We start from the raw sequence: 18,021 nt of genomic DNA, 5'->3' as shown, positions 1-18,021 counted from the left end.
CTGTATAATAATCTTTTGTAATCAAATATTACACAAATGGCAAATTATGAATTGACCCACTGTCTAAAACGCTATGTGCTGTGACAGAGCAATATTAACCCCTTCAGATCTGTGCTACAGCCGGATGACGGCTACAGCGCGGACCTACCTTGCCAGGAAGACTGCAATAGACATCCTCCCGTGTTCGAGCGGCCTGCGCCCCCTGCAGAGGTCACGCGCGGCGCGCTCTATGATCAGGCGAGTCTGAGGCTCGCCTGATCACAGATCGGAGTAAGGGGTCGATCCAGACCCCTTACCACGTGATCAGCTGTCAGCCAAAGACAGCTGATCATGTGATGTAAATCAGCTATTTTTTTTCTCCTCACCCTGATAGCGTGAGGGGAAAAAAAAAAAAAAAAAGCCGATAACTGGTGGCTGTCAGAGGGACATTGGTCGCAATCAAGGAGAGCAGCCTCCGCCTCATCTGTGCCACCTATCAGTGCCCACAGTGCCACCTATCAATGTCACCAATCAGTGCCTCATCACCAGTGCTACCCATCAGTGCCACCTATCAGGGTCCATCAGTGCCGCCTTATCTGTGCCTTTCAGTGCAGCCTCATCAGCGCATATCAATGAAGGAGAAAAATTACCTGTTTGCAAAATTTTATAACAAACTATCAAAATTTTCCATCTTTGTTTAGCAAAAAATAAAAACCCCAGTAGTGATAAAATATCACCAAAAGAAAGCTCTATTTGTGTGAAAAAAATGATAAAAATTTCATTTGGGTACAGTGTTGTATGACCGCAAAATTGTCATTCAAAGTGTGACAGCGCTGAAAGCTGAAAATTGTCCTGGGCAGGAGGGGGGTTTAAGTGCCCGGTAAGCAAGCGATTAAACCTAAAACCAAAAAATTTAAACATTGCAGTTTACCAATCATTAGCTGCATTCGTTTTCTTTTTAGGCTTTTTTCCCCTCTGTTTTCACCTGATGATCTGGCCAGTAACACACCTGTATTAGAGTGCTCCCACTCTGGATGAAGGAGCACAGGGGTCACCTTTGGACAGCAACATTGTCAGTCTCAGTCTGAGGGTGAGGGGATTGTTAGATGTACTAGCACAGTGGTTCTCAACTCCTGTCCTCAGGACCCACTAACAGGCCAGGTTTGCAAGATAACTGAAATACATCACAGGTGATATTATTTGCTGCTCAGTGATTGCAGTATTCTAGTCTGCATCTCCCCAAGGTAATACTTAAAACCTGGCCTATTAGTGGGCCCTGAGGACAGGAGTCGAGAACCACTGTACTAGCAGATCAACTAACAAATTGAAGCTGAACTCCAAAAACAGGTTTTTCCTTTTGGGGTGAAAGTTTTACAAAACAAAATAAAGCTGATCATTGTAAGCACCCATCAGTGGAAAAAAGTTATGTCTTATTCCTCTATCTGCTACATCTGCAAGAGAGCTTGTTTTTTTGAAATAGACTTGCTGGCCAGATCACTAGGTGAAAATAAGAGAAGGAAAGCCTAAAGAAAGAGAACTGATGCAGCTACAACATCTATTGATTGGTAAGATGTGATTTTAATATAATACTTTCGGGTTTACTACTGCTTTAGGAATTATTAGTCAGTTTTGTTTGTAGTATTTTTCTTGCCTTGACTTGTCCTTTGCTTTTGGAAATAGTGCACTTTTTAATCATGCCCTTTCACTGTTTGTTTTTGTAGATGTTGACCTACTTTGCAGCATTTGAAGTATTTTTTGAAGAAAATTTGCCCAGGTTATTTGCGCACTTCAAGAAAAACAATCTGACGCCGGATATCTACCTAATAGACTGGTAGGCTTTTGTCTGTGTTTTGGGCTTGATTTAGACCGTATTCATTTATACTAACAGGTTTATATAGAACTATATAAATAAATCATTTTAGGCTAACTGAGCCCTATACATGATTCCCTCTTACCCCTTAGGCCTGCTTGTGAATCTGAAACCTATGATTTATAGCACACAGATAGTTTTGAGCATTGATTCCTTAAGGTGTTACTAAATCCAGAACCTGCATTCACTATATCCGGTCTCCCACAGTACACAGAACATGGGAATGCAATTATTTTAGTAAATATAAGCTGATTAATACCTCTTATCAGCAGTATATAGCAGTCTTGTGACTTTTATCAGTTCCTAGTAAAGTTTGTGAGAGGAGTTTTCATTCTCCCCTGATCCTCTGTCTGGACAGTGCTGATTGGCCCTGTGCTGATCACATGCACCCTCCCAAGAAAAAAAAAACTCTCTAGCAATACACACCAAACTGAGCATGTGCAGCCCGTCCACTGGCTCTGTAAATATCGGGTTATTTTTTTGGAGACCATGGAAGAAAAGGTGGATCAGAGAAGAGAGGATCAAACAGCCTTTTTACACAATGCAGAGTATTAACCCCTTGGGTTCCACAGTGTATAACAAGCATGCTTTACTGCATAAACACACTGATTTTACTGTTGTGGCTTCAGTAACACTTTAAAGCTGAACTCCAGGCAAGCCGGTAAATACACAGCTGAAATGCACATACTGTACAGGAGAAGTTTTATCTGGCAAGGCAGTAATGTTGATTCTCCCCATGAATGGATAGAGAAGCAAAGGCATGATGGGAGCTCTTCCTATTGGTGTGATATGTAGATATTCGCCAGCACACCAAGGATCATCAATTTCAACCAAACTATTTTTATTCAAAGAATGATCACATCACAAAATGGTGTAGTGCAACGTTTTGGAGGCATGCAGGACCCCTTCGTCAGGCAAGGGGTGCCTCCTATCAGCGTGTCCCTTGATGGCATTTAAGCACTGCAGTACAACTGGTTTGCCTCCTTGTGCCGCTTCCCCAGGCTAAACTCTGCTGTACTGTTGATTGCATAGCTGATACCAAGTCGCTTCTCGGCCTTTTGGCTAAGATCAAGTGTAGTATCTGTTCTTATCAGTTTCCAGAGGAGGCGATGTTGGCCCGACCAATAGTGGGAAGGGCGCATGCAAATCCGATGGTGTAATTGGACCTGGACAGACGGTTGAGGGAAAGTCATCACCTGTTGCCCATGGGGGCTTCAGTGGGCTTACCCAACCAGTCTAGAAAGGACCTCCTGGTGAGGATGGGTGCTGCACATGGGTCTGGCCGGAGGGTCGGGTCCCTGGCCTTCTGGCCTGGATTGTGGTAGCTCTAGCTACGGACAGTTATTCGGGAGAGAACGCTTACTACCCCTTTGAGGGGGGGGGGAGTGGCTAGTATTTCCCGAATGTAATTAGGTAGGAGTGATGGGAGCGACGGTGGAGCCTGATGGTAAAGGGCTCTCACCAAGCTTCTGGATCTCCATGCCTTTCTGCCTGTGGTGGGGGCTGCTGTGGTCTGGGCTGTGGGCTGGGGTTGAACTTGAAAGCCTATGGAGTAGTGCCCCTGGAGTGGCAGGCCAGGGGTGCCATAGAATCACTGTGTGTGGCAGACACTTTGATTTTGGGCACCAAGGTCACTGCACCATAACACGCTTTTTAAGCACCTGCCTCTTGGGCCGGGCCTTTTGGCTAGGACCAGAGGAATTTTTTATTCCTGGCCGGAGGGCCTGGTCATTGTGTTACACAATGGCCACTTCTTCTCACTCTCCTCCACTATCCCTTTCCCCCACTTTTTATTTATTTTAAACCTATGTAGTCTGGTCACGTCTTGTTTATGTCACGTTTGTCTCACTGTGTGACGAGTAAGGATGCGGGTCCTCGGGCCAGCCCTGAAAGTCTTGGGAAGGGGTGGACATGGCCTTTTGGCTTAGTTCGCCCTCTCTCATGGGGTCTCCCTTCGGGGGAGCCCCACCTAGTACTTGGGTGGGTCCTGTTTCGGCAGGCCCTCCAGAGAACGGGGTCTGTCTGGTCTTGGCCAGATAGACCATTGTAAGTACCTTTGTCCCCGCAGGAGCCTAACGCCCCGGGGGATCAGGGAATTGGCACGTCTGTGTACCCGTGGCACTTTTTTGTGAGCACTCTTTATGTGTGTGCACATTTTTTATGCATCGGGTGAAGTGTTTGGGGTGTGTTTTGCACGCCATAGGCTTTCAAAAAAAAAAAAAAAAAAAAAAAGCTGATACCAAGTCAAATTCAGGTACTTGCTTGCATTTAAAAATACAATTTACAATGTATTATTGAACACAGAGGTGCATATATTTGTGTTTTTAGTATGTGCCTGGGGTTTAGGTTAAATCCCTTGAAGCGAGATACCATATACTTGAGCACTTGATCCATTAGATGTCTATAAAAAAAAAAAAAAAAAAAAACCATTGTGAAAGTGATAGTTGGAAGTAGTAATATTATATCTGAGATTAAGAGTAAAACTGGCCTAAATTGAACAATAAGAAGTGGTATTTCCTGGAGCTCTCGCAGGTGATCCTATATAGGAGAATCTGCTGTTTTTGTCATCCCATGTTTGCTGTGTACATTCCAGCAGTTAAGCGAGTCAAGGTCTAACCCCATTTATACAAATTCAGTCTTGCTATTACAAGCTTGTTGATCGGAGCAAGGTATGGAAACTATGGCTGCTATGGAGTAGTTGGGCTTATAGGATGACAATACAAAACAGCCATTAAGAGGTACAGTGAGTTGGGCTTCAACATAGCCTTCTTAAAGGGGTTGTAAAGTCAGTAGGTTTCTTTTATCTTTATGCATGAAGATAAAAAGCTTTCTGTGTGCAGCAGCCCCCTAATACTTAAGAAAAAATATGACCTGACACAACCAGTAATGACAGGCATCCATCCCTAATGTATCAATACAAAAAAACAGGAAAGGGCAATGGGACTTTAGATGAGATGTGTCATTGCAAATGATGATACATAAATAATCTATATGAAAAACTGTAACATTTATTAGCACAATTATATTGGGCATACCATAATCTTGAAAAAACCTTTTGTATCAATCAACAATAATATATTTGTAGTCAAAAGGGCTTACACATAAAATATAATGCTCATAACATATGTTACAAATAAACACGATTGATATATAGAATGCAAAACAAGTATTAGATTGTAAGCTCTTCTGAGCAGGGTCCTCTTAATCCTCTTGTATTTTATTGTATTATAACTGTATTGTCTCCCTTTTTATATTGTAAAGTGCCGCGTAAACTGTTGGCGCTATATCAATCCTGTATAATAATAATCATATAGGCATGATTAGTAGGATAATTTCATAAGTTACTCATACATCGAATATACAGACAATACATAATAAAATGCACATTTAGAACCAGGCTAGTCTAGGCACCTTCAGTTTTTAACTCTACGTGTTTCATGGCTTTCAGACACTCATCAGGAGTATGATGCAAGATTGTACTACAAAAAATGGGTAGATAAATAACTATTCGTATGTAATGCCCACTAGGGGAAAAAAATCTCAAGGAATAGCAACATATCAGTTCCTTACAAAAAAGCTCCCAAGCTCAGCCCAGCTTGTACATGGGGAAATTGGGAGGCCTCAGATAAAAATGTCTGCCCCAGGGTTGAGGCTGGTGTTCTGGCGAGAAATTTCCCCTCGGCGGATAAGGCCCCCCCCTCTACTGCGCAGGCGCAGCGCTTGCGCAGTAGGAGCTGGTGAAAATAGCCGAAGCCGAATAGAATAGAAATCAGCTGTACACGGCGCCTGTAAGAGGGCCCCTCGCCACTCTTCGGGCACGGCCTCGCTTCGCTCGGCACTTTTTTTATTCTCCCTCTAGGTCCACTTGGATGGTGGGGCTTCAACCTGGACCCAGGGCGCAGGCGCCGTGTACAGCTGATTGAAGTTTTTCATCTTCGGCTATTTTCAGCGGCTCCTAGTCGTTCATACTGTGCAAGCGCAGCGTCTGCGCAGTACAGGGGGGTCCTTATCCGCCTGGGGAACTTGCCGACACCGGAACCCCCCCCAAAAAAAAAAAAAAAAAAAAAAGCTAAAGGGAACAGCCAGAGGGCAGGCCAGGATGCCACGACACAGTCCTTTGGTATGGTGTGTGCATGGCATTCTGCAAAAAATGTGTGAAGCAAATGGTGGGTGAATGAACGAGTGAACAGGATGTGTATATGTGTGATAAGTGAACCATCTATGTGTTTCCGCAAGGGGAATACCATATGTGTGAAAAAATGATGTTTTGGAGTGTACCCAAAAACCGAAATGGTGCTGAACAAAAATAAGGTGTTATGATACACTCCAATTTAAGAGTGCTCAAAAATTAACCAAACCATGTGTAGTCATGTAATGACCCCCCTGTTACCTGAGGTTTGTGGTGCATAAGGAAAATCGTGAATGGAGACCCTTCCTGGTGATGGGAACATGTGAAGTGGTCTGCCGGCCGGCTCAGGCCCCTGGTCCAGGGCGGATCCCCGCCAACGTCATGCTAAATTCCATAACTGCAAGGGGGAGGCGAGGAAGATGCATCCCACCCGCGGGCGGCACTGCCACCCACAGAGGATCCACGCCCACCCCATCTGCGGCGTGCGCTGGAACAAGAAAACCCCTAAGTCCTCATGCACACGGACGTTTTTACAGCTGCTTTTTTGAGCTTTTTTTGCAGCTTAAAAAGGCCTGTCTATGTTAGTCTATGGCTTCATGCCCACCTAGGCGTTTTTGAGCTGCAAGTGGCATAGGCGTTTTTAAGCTGTAAAAAAAACCCAGGACCAGTGGGTTCTGAAAGACGTTTTTCAGCTGTAAAAACGCTCAAAAGCGCTCAAAAACGTCATTCACCAACGTTTTTTAGCGTTTTTGATCCATTGAAAAAAAAAAAACGCTCAAAAACGCTATTGCAAAAACGCTGAAAAAAGCTGAAAAAAGTTAAAAAAAAAAATCACTGCAAAGATACTGGCGTTTTCATAACGTTTTTTTAACAGCCTGTGTGCATGAGGGCTTATACTCACCTGAGCCCATCTAGATCCAGCGATGTTGCAGGAGTGTCTCGTCTGCCCGGGACTCCACTCCTCAGAACAGAGAACAGCGTGGCAGCATTTGGCTCCATGTGTGAATGGACACAGGGAGCTGCAGCTTGCTATGGGTGCCCCCATAGCAAGCTGCTTGCTGTGGGGGCACTCAATAGAAGGGAGGGGCCAGGAGCACCGAAGAGGAACTCGAAGATGAAGATCGGGCTGCTCTGTGCAAAACTGCACAGTGCAGGGAAGTAATTAAAGTAAAAGGGAACATGTTATGTTTAACTAAAAAAAAAAAAATTTACAATTACTTTAACCGCTTAAGGACTGCCCCATGTACATATATTGTGGCAAGGCGGCTCTTAAGCGCAAAATCACGTACCTGTACATTATTCCTCTCTTCGGCTCTGGGGCACGCATGCGCCGCCGGAGGCCTGCTCCCGCTTTGATTAGACACAGCGTGAGCAAATCGGTGGGACCGCTGATTGTTCATAGTAGAGTCAGAAGGACGGTGTGCTTATGTAAACAAGGCAGACCGCCGTTCTGTGAGGAAGAAAAATGGAGATCTTGTGTTTCTGCTAAGTAGAAACACAGATCTCTGTTTTCCTCCAGTCAAAATATTCCCCCCACAGTTAGAGAGGACTCCCTAGGAGCACACTTAACCCTTTGATCGCTCTTGATGTTAATCCCTGCCCTGCCAGTGTCATTTATACAGTGATTGTGCATTTTTTTAGCGCTGATCACTGTATTGGTGTCACTGGTCCCCAAAAAGTGTCACTTGGTTTCAGATTTTCCAGGTCCGGAAGAGAGTGAAACCTTCCGGAGTTGAAGTGGTTAAAACCTTATGCTCACCAGATATTTAGCCTCTGTGCATCAAATTCTGGTGATTTCATGCACTCGGGAGGCACAGGTTCAGCTTCCAGTCTTGCTGCCAGCAGCCTGTCAAAATCTGACAGACTGAAATTTGGGAAGGCAGGATGTTCTACTGCATAGTACCCTCATTACGTGCTGCAGTCATGATGCTTCACTTTGTGCCCGCCCAAAAACTACCCAACATGTGATCAGCGAGCAGAAGGTCCACCGAATGCGATCCATTGTGGGAGAATGGGGAAGTGCCGCAAAAGCCCCTGAATAAATCAGTTGGTGTTTGATAAAAGGGAAATCCAAACATGAAAGAAATATATTAGTGCTCACTGACTACACATAATTGGAATTTTAAGGGCCATTTTGGTATTCTGCACAAGATCAACAAATTATAGGAAACACCATAATACAGAAGGAGAAAATGTCAGTGTACTGCAATAGGACAAGACTGACACCTGCTGGCCAGTGCCATCATTTCATATTCACACATTGGAGGCTTACAGCTTCACTCTTCTCCCTTCACCGCTCACATCTTCACCCATTCTTCTTTCAGGTGAATGACGTAGCTCTTGTGTACGGGGGGTTTATTCATTCCAGCACCGAGGGGTGATGAAGAATTGTACACTGAGCATGCTCAGCTTAGTGTACACTCTAAAGCAGGGGTTGGCAATTAATTTTCCCAAGGGGCCAGATAAGTAGCTGGGACTATTGGGGAGGGCCAAATCAGTAGTAACCAGCCAGCTCTTGTATGCACAGTGGTAGGCTGGGATGAATTACTGCCTTCCTATTTGGTGAAGATGTCACCGCCGTGTCTCCCATGCCCTCTCCCCTTCCCTTGCCCCCCTCCTCTTTTCTGTCCTTGCTAATTCCCCCTTGATTATCTTGTCTTTTTCTTTTTTATCCTTACTTGGTTGTAAAGTGGAAAAAGTAGGCGAGGAACACCCCGAATGTGCTACCTGAAATAGGGTGTGGGCTTATCAGATATAAGTTCAATTAAGAGATGTATATATGTGCCAATAATCACACTCTCAAATGTAATTGCACTTACCATTTATTTGTCTAAGCTGTGTTGAATTTGATGTGGCCTAATCGGCACCTGTTCTTGGTTGTATGTGTTGGGGGCCTCGCCCCAGGTTGGAGTTGAATAAACTTTGTATTTGAAAAAAAGAATTACTGCCTTCCTGGGAGAGAAAGACTAAGGGGTAATTCACACCAGTCATTGCGTTACAACATGGTCCAGTGGGGTCACCACAGTGACCATGCGCTGATCTTGATGCATTGCACTGTTCACTTTTATTATTAAATGGTCTGTCGTCACACATACTTGAAAGGAAGTATAATTGGCTTCCATGCAGTGTGAGGCAGTAGGTTGCCTCACGCTGGGTTGGAAAAAAAAGTACTGCGCGCAGCCTGCCCATGCAACACCTCAATGCAGTGATGTGAAACAGGCACACAAGAGAAAAGGCATTTGCCTTGTCCTGCAGTGGGACAGCGCTGGAATAGCCACCCAACACAGTCCCACTGCACCAGGTGTGAATCAACCCTGATCGTAGCTGTCAAGGAGGATCAGGTAGCTGACTGGCACCTGCTGTGGGAGACTGGGATGATCAGTGCCGTCCTGGGGAAAAAAGATCATGCAGCTGCAAGCCTGCAAGCAGGGGTAGCTGGGTGAGTGCTGATAGGCTGTGTACAGGGAAGGATAGCTGCGCATTACACTACACTTGGGAGTGAAGGACAGTCTTGGCTGGTAGAGCAGAGTGGAAGAGAGTGCCATGGGGAGGTCTCCTAAGCAACTCTCTCCCGGCAGAAACCAGCCTCCCCACCATGCCAATTAGCTCCTCCAGCTCTCTCTCCCTCTAGTTTTGGATGCTTTCCAGACTCAACATGGACTTCTGTCAACATGCCACTGTGAGCCGGTCTGCTTCCAAGCTGATAAGCTCACAGAGGCATGCTGAGAGTGGAGGCATTGTGGCCAGAGAGCCAAAGGGCTGGACGTGGCCAGTGTGCCACAGTTTGCCCAGGTCTGTTCTAAAGAATGCCTCTGAATATTCTGGTGGGTCTGTTTTTATGCAGAAGGGACATACAGGGGGTTATTTACGAAAGGCAAATCCACTTTGCACTACAAGTGCAAAGTGCACTTGAAATTGCACCGAAAGTGCACTTGGAAGTGCAGTCGCTGTAAATCTGAGGGGTATATCTGAAATGAGGGGAAGCTCTGCTGATTTTATTATCCAATCACATCCAAGCTAAAATGCTGTTTTTTATTTTCCTTGCATGTCCCCCTCAGATCTACAGCGACTGCACTTCCAAGTGCAATTTCAAGTGCACTTTGCACTTGTAGTGCAAAGTGGATTTGCCTTTAGTAGATAATCCCCACAGTGCCTTGAAAAAGTAATCATACCCCTTGGAATTTTCCTAATTTTGTCATGTTACAACCAAAAATGTAAATGTATTTTATTGTGGTTTTATGTGATAGACCAACACAAAGTGGCACATAATTGTAAAAAAAAAATTGAAAACCATTGATCGTTTTCCTTCCACTTCCCAAATAAATATGTGACTAGTGTGGTGTACATTTGTATTCAGCCCCCCTGAGTCAGTACTTTGTAGAACCACCTTTCACTGCAATTACAGCTGCAAGTCTTTTTGGGGATGTCTCTACCAGCTTTGCACATCTAGAGAGTGACATTTTTGCTAATTCTTCTTTGCAAAATAGCTCAAGCTCTCAGATTGCATGGAGAGAGTCTGTAAACAGCAATTTTCAAGTCTTGCCACAGATTCTCAATTGGATTTAGGTCTGGACTGGAGCTGCACGATTAATCGTTAAAGAATCAAAATCGCGATTTGACACCCCCCCCTCGAGATCTTAAAACAGCATTTCCCTGATTCTATGTAACAAGTGCAGAGTTCTCAGCTCACTTCTGACAGCTGACAAAAAAAATCCAGGCCGCCTGCCACGCTTATCTCAACATGGGAGAGAACTATAAACAAAGTAACATTTTGTTCTTGGATCAAAGGAATGAACTTCTGTCTGTAAATGAGGTCAGTTTAACCACTTAAAGACTAAACCTTTTTCTGACACTTGTTGCAATGTTAAAATTCGTATTTTTTGCTAGAAAATTGCTTGGAACCCCCAAACATAAATATAACATATATATTTAACAGAGACCCTAGAGAATAAAATGGCAGTTGTTGCAATAAGTAACACTGTATTTGGGCAGCGTTCTTTTCAAACAATTTAAAAAAAAATACACATTAATTTAATAAAAAAAATAAACCGTAAAGTTAGCCCAATTATTTTGTATAATGTGAAAGATGTTACACTGAGAATTGTGATCTTTATGCTAAGCAAAAAAATCTTGCTTCTCATTTTAGCCAGAATTGTGGAGCTCTAGTCTGGACTTTGGCCATTCTAACACATGAATATGCTTTGATCTAAACCGTTCCATTATAGCTCTGGCTGTATGTTTAGGGTCGTTTTCCAGTTTTTTTTAAGAGAATCGAAGATTTTTTTTTTTTAAGAAAATCTCCCAGCCCTACCTCTGCCCCAGTCTCAAGTCTTTTGCAGACTCTAACAGGTTTTCTTATAAGATTGCCCTGTATTTGGCTCCGTCCATCTTCCCATCAACGCTGACCAGCTTCCCTGTGCCTGCTAAAGAAAAGCATCCCCACAACATGATGCAACCATCATGTTTCACGGTGGGGATGGTGTGTTCGGGGTGATGTGCAGTGTTAGTTTTCTGCCACATATAGCGTTTTGCTTTTAGGCCTAAAAGTTCAATTTTGGTCTCATCTGACCAGAGCACCTTCTTCCATATGTTTGCTGTGTCCCTCACATGGTTTCTCGCAAACTGCAAACAGGACTTCTTATGGCTTTCTTTCAACAATGGCTTTCTTCTTGCCACTCTTCCATACAGGCCAGATTTGTGGAGTACACGACTAATAGTTGTCCTGTGGACAGATTCTCCCACCTGAGCTGTGGATCTCTGCAGCTCCTCCAGAGTTACCATGGGCCTCTTGGCTGCTTCTCTGATTAATGCTCCCCTTGCCCAGCCTGTCAGTTTAGGTGGACGGCCATGTCTTGGTAGGTTCGCAGTTGTGCCATACTCTTTCCATTTTCGAATAGTGGATTGAACAGTGCTCCGTGATGCATTCAAAGCTTGGGATATTTTTTTTATAACCGAACCTGCTTTAAACTTCTCCACAAATTTATCCCTGACCTGTCTGGTGTGTTCCTTGGCCTTCATGATGATGTTAGTTCACGAACGTTCTGTAACAAACCTCTGAGGGCTTCACAGAACAGCTGCATTTATACGGAGATTAAATTACACACAGGTGGACTCTATTTACTAATTAGGTGACTTCTGAAGGCAATTGGTTCCACTAGAATTTAGTTAGGGGTATCGAGTAAAGGGGGCTGAATACAAATGCACGCCACACTTTTCACATATTTATTTGTAAAAAAATGTAACTGTGCCACTTTGTGTTGGTCTATCACATAAAATATATTTATGTTTTTGGTAGTAACATGACAAAATGTGGAAAATTTCACAGGGTTTGAATACTTTTTCCAGGCACTGTAACATGCCACATATATTTTTTTTTTTTACAGTTTTGTTTAGTTTTGAAGCTTTTCCATTTTCGTTATATACTTTTAGTCCCAGTAACATCCTTGATGGGGGGGCCTCTGTGCTTAGCTATGCAATGCAGGTGGATCATGGGTGGAAGGAGGGGCCAGTTAGGTGCCCTACTTGGCTTGCTGAAAACATTACAGCACCCTGCCGCATTACTCCTCTCCACAGCCATTAGCCCTAATGCAAGCAGAGGACTGACTTTTGAGCAAAGGTATGCAAATATAAACATTTTTTGAGGGGGTGAATGTCAGTCTGGAGGAATGGCCGTTCCTAGGAAGGATGTTTGTGCATGGACTGGTTTAGATAATGTCCCCATTATTTTGAGCCTCCATGATTGATAGAACTGAAATTCATTGAATGAAATGTGCGGACCAATTTTGTTTTCATCTGCATTGTTTTTTTTTTTTTTTAGAAGTCTAGGCAGTATTACTGATGACGATTGAGTCTGGAAAATTCTTCTGTCTTGCAGGATTTTTACCCTGTATAGTAAGTCTCTACCACTGGATTTAGCCTGCCGAGTGTGGGATGTTTTCTGCCGGGATGGAGAAGAGTTTCTGTTCAGGACTGCACTGGGAATACTGAAACTATTTGAAGACATTTTGACAAGGATGGACTTCATTCATATTGCCCAGTTTCTAACCAAACTCCCGGAGGACCTGACCCCCGATGACCTGTTCTCCTCTATTGCCTCAATTCAGATGCAGAGCCGCAATAAGAAATGGTCACAGGTAAGACTCTTACGTGATGTGTTAGGAGTTCATCAGCATTTGCTGGACCAAATAACAGATTAGTACACTTGTACAGATCTGTATATTACATAGTTACATAGTAGGCGAGGTTGAAAAAAGACACAAGTCCATCAAGTCCAACCTATGTGTGTGATTATGTGTCAGTATTACATTATATATCCCTGTATGTTGCGTTCATTTAGGTGCTTATGTAATAGTTTCTTGAAGCTATCGATGCTCCCCGCTGAGACCCCCACCTGTGGAAGGGAATTCCACATCCTTGCTGCTCTTACAGTAAAGAACCCTCTACGCAGTTTAAGGTTAAACCTCTTTTCTTCTCATTTTAATGAGTGGCCACGAGTCTTGTTAAACTCTCTTCTGCGAAAAAGCTTTATTTCTATTGTAGGGTCACCAGTACGGTATTTGTATATTGAAATCATATCCCCTCTCAAGCGTCTCTTCTCCAGAGAGAATAAGTTCAGTGCTCGCAACCTTTCCTCATAACTAAGATCCTCCAGACCCTTTAGTAGCTTTGTTGCCCTTCTTTGTACTCGCTCCATTTCCAGTACATCCTTCCTGAGGACTGGTGCCCAGAACTGGACAGCATACTCCAGGTGCGGCTGGACCAGAGTCTTGTAGAGCGGGAGAATTATTGTTTTATCTCTGGAGTTGATCCCCTTTTTAATGCATGCCAATATTCTGTTTGCTTTGTTAGCAGCAGATTGGCATTGCATGCCATTGCTGAGCCTATCATCTACTAGGACCCCCAGGTCCTTTTCCATCCTAGATTCCCCCAGAGGTTCTCCCCCCAGTGTATAGATTACATTCATATTTTTGCCACCCAAATGCATTATTTGACATTTTTCTACATTAAACCTCATCTGCCATGTAGTTGCTCACCCCATTAATTTGTTCAGATCTTTTTGCAAGGTTTCCACATCCTGCGGAGAATTTATTGCCCTGCTTAGCTTAGTATCCTCTGCAAATACAGAGATTGAACTGTTTATCCCATCCTCCAGGTCGTTTATGAACAAATTAAATAGGATTGGTCCCAGCACAGAACCCTGGGGAACCCCACTACCCACCCCTGACCATTCCGAGTACTCCCCATTTATCACCACCCTCTGAACACGCCCTTGCAGCCAGTTTTCAATCCATGTACTCACCCTATAGTCCATGCCAACAGACCTTATTTTGTACAGTAAATGTTTATGGGGAACTGTGTCAAATGCTTTTGCAAAATCCAGATATTCTTTATACCTTCGCTGTCCTAGGCATTGTTGACAATGTCCCTTGGACTTATGTTATACATGTATCTGTCTGTGAGTGCAAGCTCATGTGCGGGAAAGATTTCGACACGGACACACATTAAATGGTATCGCAGCTCAGAATTTTCAGTGCAAGAGAAGTTTTTGCGTTCTAGGCCTGTGACTGTTGAAGCTAGAACTTGCCATAAGCCACCCCCCCCCCCCCAATTGGAAAAGTTTACTTTAACGGAAGAAATGTATTTTTGGGCTTCCTCTTGATCATCACATTTAAAGCTCAACTTTCAAGAAGATGTAAAGACTTATAAGAATATCAGGCTTTGGAAATCCCTATGCAGCTGCTCTCAGACTGGCAGAGGAAGAGGCAGTACTGGGAACCAATTGGGTTTTCTGCAGAGTGTGCTGATAGAATGAGAAAGCAGAGGGAACACACACTTAACCTCTTGAGCAAAGCTGTATCCTGGACTAGACTGATAAGGCCCAGGCCTAGGGCAGCACTTTGCAGGGTGGCAGCATGGAAAGAGGCCCTGCTGGCTTGTGCTGTTAGTGTAGCGCCAGTCTTATGGGGTGGACTGGGCTGAGAGGCAAATTAGTCTAGCTCCCCCATAAAGCGGCCTCACTGCTTCCGGTATGCGGGCGGCCTGCATTCCGCAATTGTGGGGGGGCAGGGGGGGGGCGGCGTTTTCTAATTTTGACTGTGCTGTCATCCTAGACCACAAACCTTCCTCAGTGTGCTATGTTTTCTGCTGCACCATTGGCATGGTTATATCTTCTTAGTCCTCTCCATAAAATTATCAGAAATTTGTGCTTAAAGTAGAACTATAGGCAACACTTTTTTTTTTTTTTTTTTTTTTTTTCATTTTGGAAAGAGTAAGGGAGGGTCATAACCCCTGTCAGTTTATTTTTTACCATCCCTGTCCTATTGCAGAGATTTCCCTTCACTTCATGCCCCATAGCCAAACAGGAAGTGAGAGGAAATCTATGCAAATTAAGGGAATCCATTCTTTCGGCCCTCAGAACTAGTGTCACCACTCGAAAATTTCAGGGCGGGTCTTAAACAGCAATGGGTGTGGCCTTGACAGGAAGCGATGGGATATTTAAAGCCTAGGGCAGCATAAAACCAAAATACACTACTGCTCTTGAGTAGACCTGAGATTGGGTGCAGGAGGGGCAGCACATTCATGAAGTGGGGTGGTGGCCATGAAGCAAGTTTCACTCCCCCGCCCCCCACACAAGCACTCTATATCAGTGGCTGGTCATGGCTTAATATCTAACAGCTACTTCTGCCATAATCCTTACACGCCAACCCTCCACCTCAGCCACCCACAGCTGAAATGAAAAATACACAAAGCATATGCAAGCACTTTCCAGCTGTTAGAAAGTAAGCAATTGGTTAAACTTGCAGTACACGCTACATGCCAACCATGGGCAGCTGGAAAAAGGAAGAAGAGAACAGGCACAGGGCAGTGCTGCCATTCTACATCGTGTTACCATGCACACCCTGGGTCCTTGAGGAACTCGGGTATTAAAGTGCTGCTCATTGTTCTGTGGCTGCCCTTTCAGTGTCCAGTGAGCAGGCTGGGGGTGGAGAGAGGACGCTGCTGGAAATATAGAAAACATACATGAAGCTAAATATATAGTATTTTAGTTGTACAGGACACAGGCAGAGTATTCATACACCATGGGTTATAGGCGTGAACCTTCAGGTGATTGGATACTGGCAAAGCTTTAGAGGACATGTCCCTTGGGCACCTCCCCTACAACCCTACCCCACTCCATGATTCCTCAGTTTTGTTATGGACCTTTTTTCCTTCAATTAGATAATCACCCCTGACTTACCCAGCTTATTATTTTTCTTTATCATTGTATTTTCTGATGCTTCAATCAAGCCCTCAATGTCTTCCAATGTCTACATAGAAGCAGTGTATCTGGATTAGCACAATCCCAGAAAAACCTGAGCTGCCATACCTGGAACCCACTCTGTGGGGATGGCCTGTAAAGTTGCTTTGGGCACTAGATTCTGCATGGGCACTTACCTTGGCACTTGGAGCAATGCCTTGAGCTAGCTGCAGGGTACTATGTGGGTCCAGGTATTTGGTCCATCGCTATGGAACCCAGTCCCAGAAGACCCCTTTCAGGTTATGGCCACTGTAATGGGTGAAACCTGGATTTTATTTACAGTCCAGCATCATCGACAGGTAAGACGAGGTCCCCCTATATCTCTGACCATTACTGTAAAAACTGGGCTATGTTTGGAATGTATTCACTTTACAATATCAACTTTTCAAACTCGGTCCTAAAATTTAGCCACTCAGAGCTTAGCCCCAGGTGAATGACTAGGTGTTGCATCACACCACTGGTCACACACTTTACTGCCACTTCCAGGTAGAGCCTTTATAAGGTCTCAGGCACTTCCTCCAACCCTTTCACAATGTACTCCTTGCATACACGTTCCCCCTATACTCTGCACCCTATCCTGTGAGTATTCCCCTATGAGTACCCCATAGGGGAATACCCTCACTTGAAGCTATGTTAGAGACCAGGTGAAAAGCAGTCAATGCAGAATTGCAGGTGAACATTCATTCTGCCGAAGGCCCACGTAACACTCAACCTGAGTGACAATGCTTCCCTTGTACCAGAACATGAACTGGCTCTTTAGTCTCAGCGTCCGATTTTAGCTCCATCTCAGGCATGCAACAAGCGGCCAGAAGCAGAATTCTCTGCATCTGTCACATTTTCTCAGACAGATTACGGCCTTAATACAGCCATCTTCATCCAGGGACCAAGAACGTGACTGTTCTGCGCTTTCTCCCATTTCTCAACCTGAGTCTGATCCCAATATGCAAACACAGAAGGAAATGAAGAAGCTATTGGGGCAGTATTGGAGGAAGTTGTGGAACATTTGATTGTCTCTATATTGAAGAGGTAACTTGATGCAACAAACTGTACTTGCTAATGTTGAAAAGCTTGTTGCCTCTGTCTGCAAAAGCCTTAGCATTGTCCCCTCTGGGCAGAAAGAGACCTGCAAAATATTCCAGTTCATGAACAGAATGTGAAGACTATGACGATTGGATCACTCCTAAAAGAATTTTCACTCCCCCCAAAATCTTTGCTGAACTCTATCCAGTGGAAAAAGTTTGCAGAGAAATGGTCTATTCCTGTGCGTGATCCTGCCATCTCTGTCCTAAACAAACCTCTCTGTTTCTATTGAAGATGTTCTTCTTTCAAAAATTCTGCTGATAGGAAATTTGAGACCTCAATTCTTTTTCAAAGGCCTCTGGCTTCACTCTCCCTTGTAAGAACCTTTCTTCAAGGTGTATCTCGTATTAGGTCCCTCTTGCAGCACCCTGTGCTTCCTTGGGATCTCAACTTGGTTCTCTCTAATATGCAGAAACCACCCTTTTGAACCTATCAGGAATATCCCCCTAAAGCAGTGGTTCTCAACCCCCCTAGTGCCGTGACCCCTCGTTAAAATTTACCAAGTTGTGGGGGCCCCTAACAGTAAAATTATTTTCATAGTGTGGGTTGTCAGCACCCAAGGCAAGTACAAGTAATTTCCGCCCCTAACCCATGGATATCTAGCGCTCCCTTAGTCCCTTCCACTCGTACAGTATTAAAACCCCTTATGGTACATTTTAGGATGTA

At 44.2% G+C, this 18,021-nt stretch overlaps 2 protein-coding genes and 1 pseudogene across 2 annotated transcripts in view; 2 read left to right on the top strand and 1 right to left on the bottom strand.

The window, feature by feature from the left end:
* The window catches only part of LOC141117680 (TBC1 domain family member 14-like), a 234,523-nt gene that overhangs the window by 98,684 nt on the left and 117,818 nt on the right, over positions 1 to 18,021 (bottom strand). The gene's annotated exons all lie outside the window — the stretch shown is intronic.
* The window catches only part of TBC1D14 (TBC1 domain family member 14), a gene marked incomplete at its 5' end in the record, with an annotated part of 46,501 nt that overhangs the window by 22,796 nt on the left and 5,684 nt on the right, over positions 1 to 18,021 (top strand). Inside the window, 2 exon segments of the mRNA XM_073610582.1 lie at positions 1,701 to 1,810; positions 12,853 to 13,111. Coding sequence (XP_073466683.1) covers positions 1,701 to 1,810; positions 12,853 to 13,111 — 369 coding nt within the window.
* Positions 2,892 to 2,976, top strand: LOC141124367 (U2 spliceosomal RNA; annotated as a pseudogene).

The sequence above is a fragment of the Aquarana catesbeiana genome, linkage group LG01 (genome assembly GCF_042186555.1).
Source record: "Aquarana catesbeiana isolate 2022-GZ linkage group LG01, ASM4218655v1, whole genome shotgun sequence".
NCBI classification, from domain to species: domain Eukaryota; kingdom Metazoa; phylum Chordata; class Amphibia; order Anura; family Ranidae; genus Aquarana; species Aquarana catesbeiana.
This window is presented reverse-complemented; position numbering and strand designations above follow the sequence as displayed.